This window comes from Alligator sinensis, unplaced genomic scaffold, assembly GCF_000455745.1.
Source record: "Alligator sinensis unplaced genomic scaffold, ASM45574v1 scaffold886_1, whole genome shotgun sequence".
NCBI lineage: Eukaryota > Metazoa > Chordata > Crocodylia > Alligatoridae > Alligator > Alligator sinensis.
This window is the reverse complement of record NW_005842040.1, coordinates 2,274,112-2,275,334: the sequence shown is the minus strand read 5'-3', so window position 1 is coordinate 2,275,334 and position 1,223 is coordinate 2,274,112. Positions and strand designations below refer to the sequence as shown.

The 1,223-nt window shown below is 61.7% G+C and overlaps 1 protein-coding gene across 1 annotated transcript in view; it reads right to left on the bottom strand.

The window, feature by feature from the left end:
- STAC2 (SH3 and cysteine rich domain 2) overlaps positions 1 to 1,223 on the bottom strand; it is a 37,453-nt gene that overhangs the window by 9,773 nt on the left and 26,457 nt on the right. The window contains 1 exon segment of the mRNA XM_006022596.2: positions 1,114 to 1,223. This exon segment is cut by the window's right edge and continues 30 nt beyond it. Within this exon segment, the coding sequence (XP_006022658.2) occupies positions 1,114 to 1,223 (110 nt within the window).

Sequence of the window (1,223 nt, the reverse complement as noted above, 5' to 3'; positions counted from 1 at the left end):
CCCCAGCCACTGGTCTACACTGTGCCCCGCCTGTCCCCACTCACCTCTGCTCCTGGGTTGCATCATGCCCTGGTGCAGGCAGCTGGCATTGGCCACTCCCAGGGCTGCTGCAGCAGGAACTGAGGTGAGTGGAGACAGGCAGAGCCCCAAGGGATTCAGGACATGGTGCAGCCCAGCAGCTACAGGCAGCTGGTGTCAGCTGCTCCAGGGGCTGCTGCAGCAGAGACTGGGGTGTGTGCCACACCCCTGCCACCCAGGGCTCTCCTTGCCCACACTCACCCCAGCCCATGATGGAGCAGCCCCAGGAGCAGCCAACACCAGCTGCCTGCACTAGGGCATGGTGCATCCCAGGAGCAGAGGTGAGCAGGGACAGGCAGAGCCCAGGCATGGGGGACAGGGGGAGCACAGTGCAGCCCAGTGGCTGCAGGCAGCTGTCCCCAGCCACTCCCAGGGCTGCTGCAGCCCGGGCTGGGGTGAGTGCTGCTCTGCTCCTTGTGCTTTGCTGTCTTGTGCAGCCCCAGGAGCAGCACCCCTCCCCCTGCCCCTTCTCTAGTCCCAGCCCCATTCCCTCCCTCCCTGCCATGGGAACCTATCCCTATTTGTTACATTGTAAAGTGGGTCCGCTTTATGGGAATTAGATTTATGCGCTGTTCTCCAGGAACGCATGTATAGCATAAATCGAGGGAAACCTGTATTCCCAATAGGGCCTTGTGGGGAGAAGGGGACTTGGCTCACAAGGACCTGGAACAGGGACACTACAGGCCAGGGGGCGAGAGCAAGGCTGGAGCCACTGCAGTCTTCTAGGGGCCCTCAGGGCTCAGAAGCAGCCTCCATTGAGTAGGGAGATGGGATAAAGCCCTGGGCTGGGCTGGGCTGGGCTGGGGAAACAAGGAGATTTGGTGCTGGGGTATGTGTGTGTGTGGGTGGGGGGAGGGTCTGGCCTAGCTGGGAGAGGCAGAATCCAGGGGTGCAAGACTGATGGGGTTGTGGGTTGAGAGAGCTGGGCTGTCTGAGCCCCAGTGGGGGGTGGGAAGTAGTAAGAAGACTCCCCGTGCCCCACCCCGGTTTGGAGCAAAGTCCCCCTGCCTCCTTCCTGGGTTCCACAACACTCACCTACGATTTGCTGGTGGCAAAGCTCACATGGGCAGTGCTTCTTGAAAACATACTCCTGGAAGCTGTGCGTCCGCATTGGCTTGAGGGGCGCCAGGGGCCGGTGGCAGGCA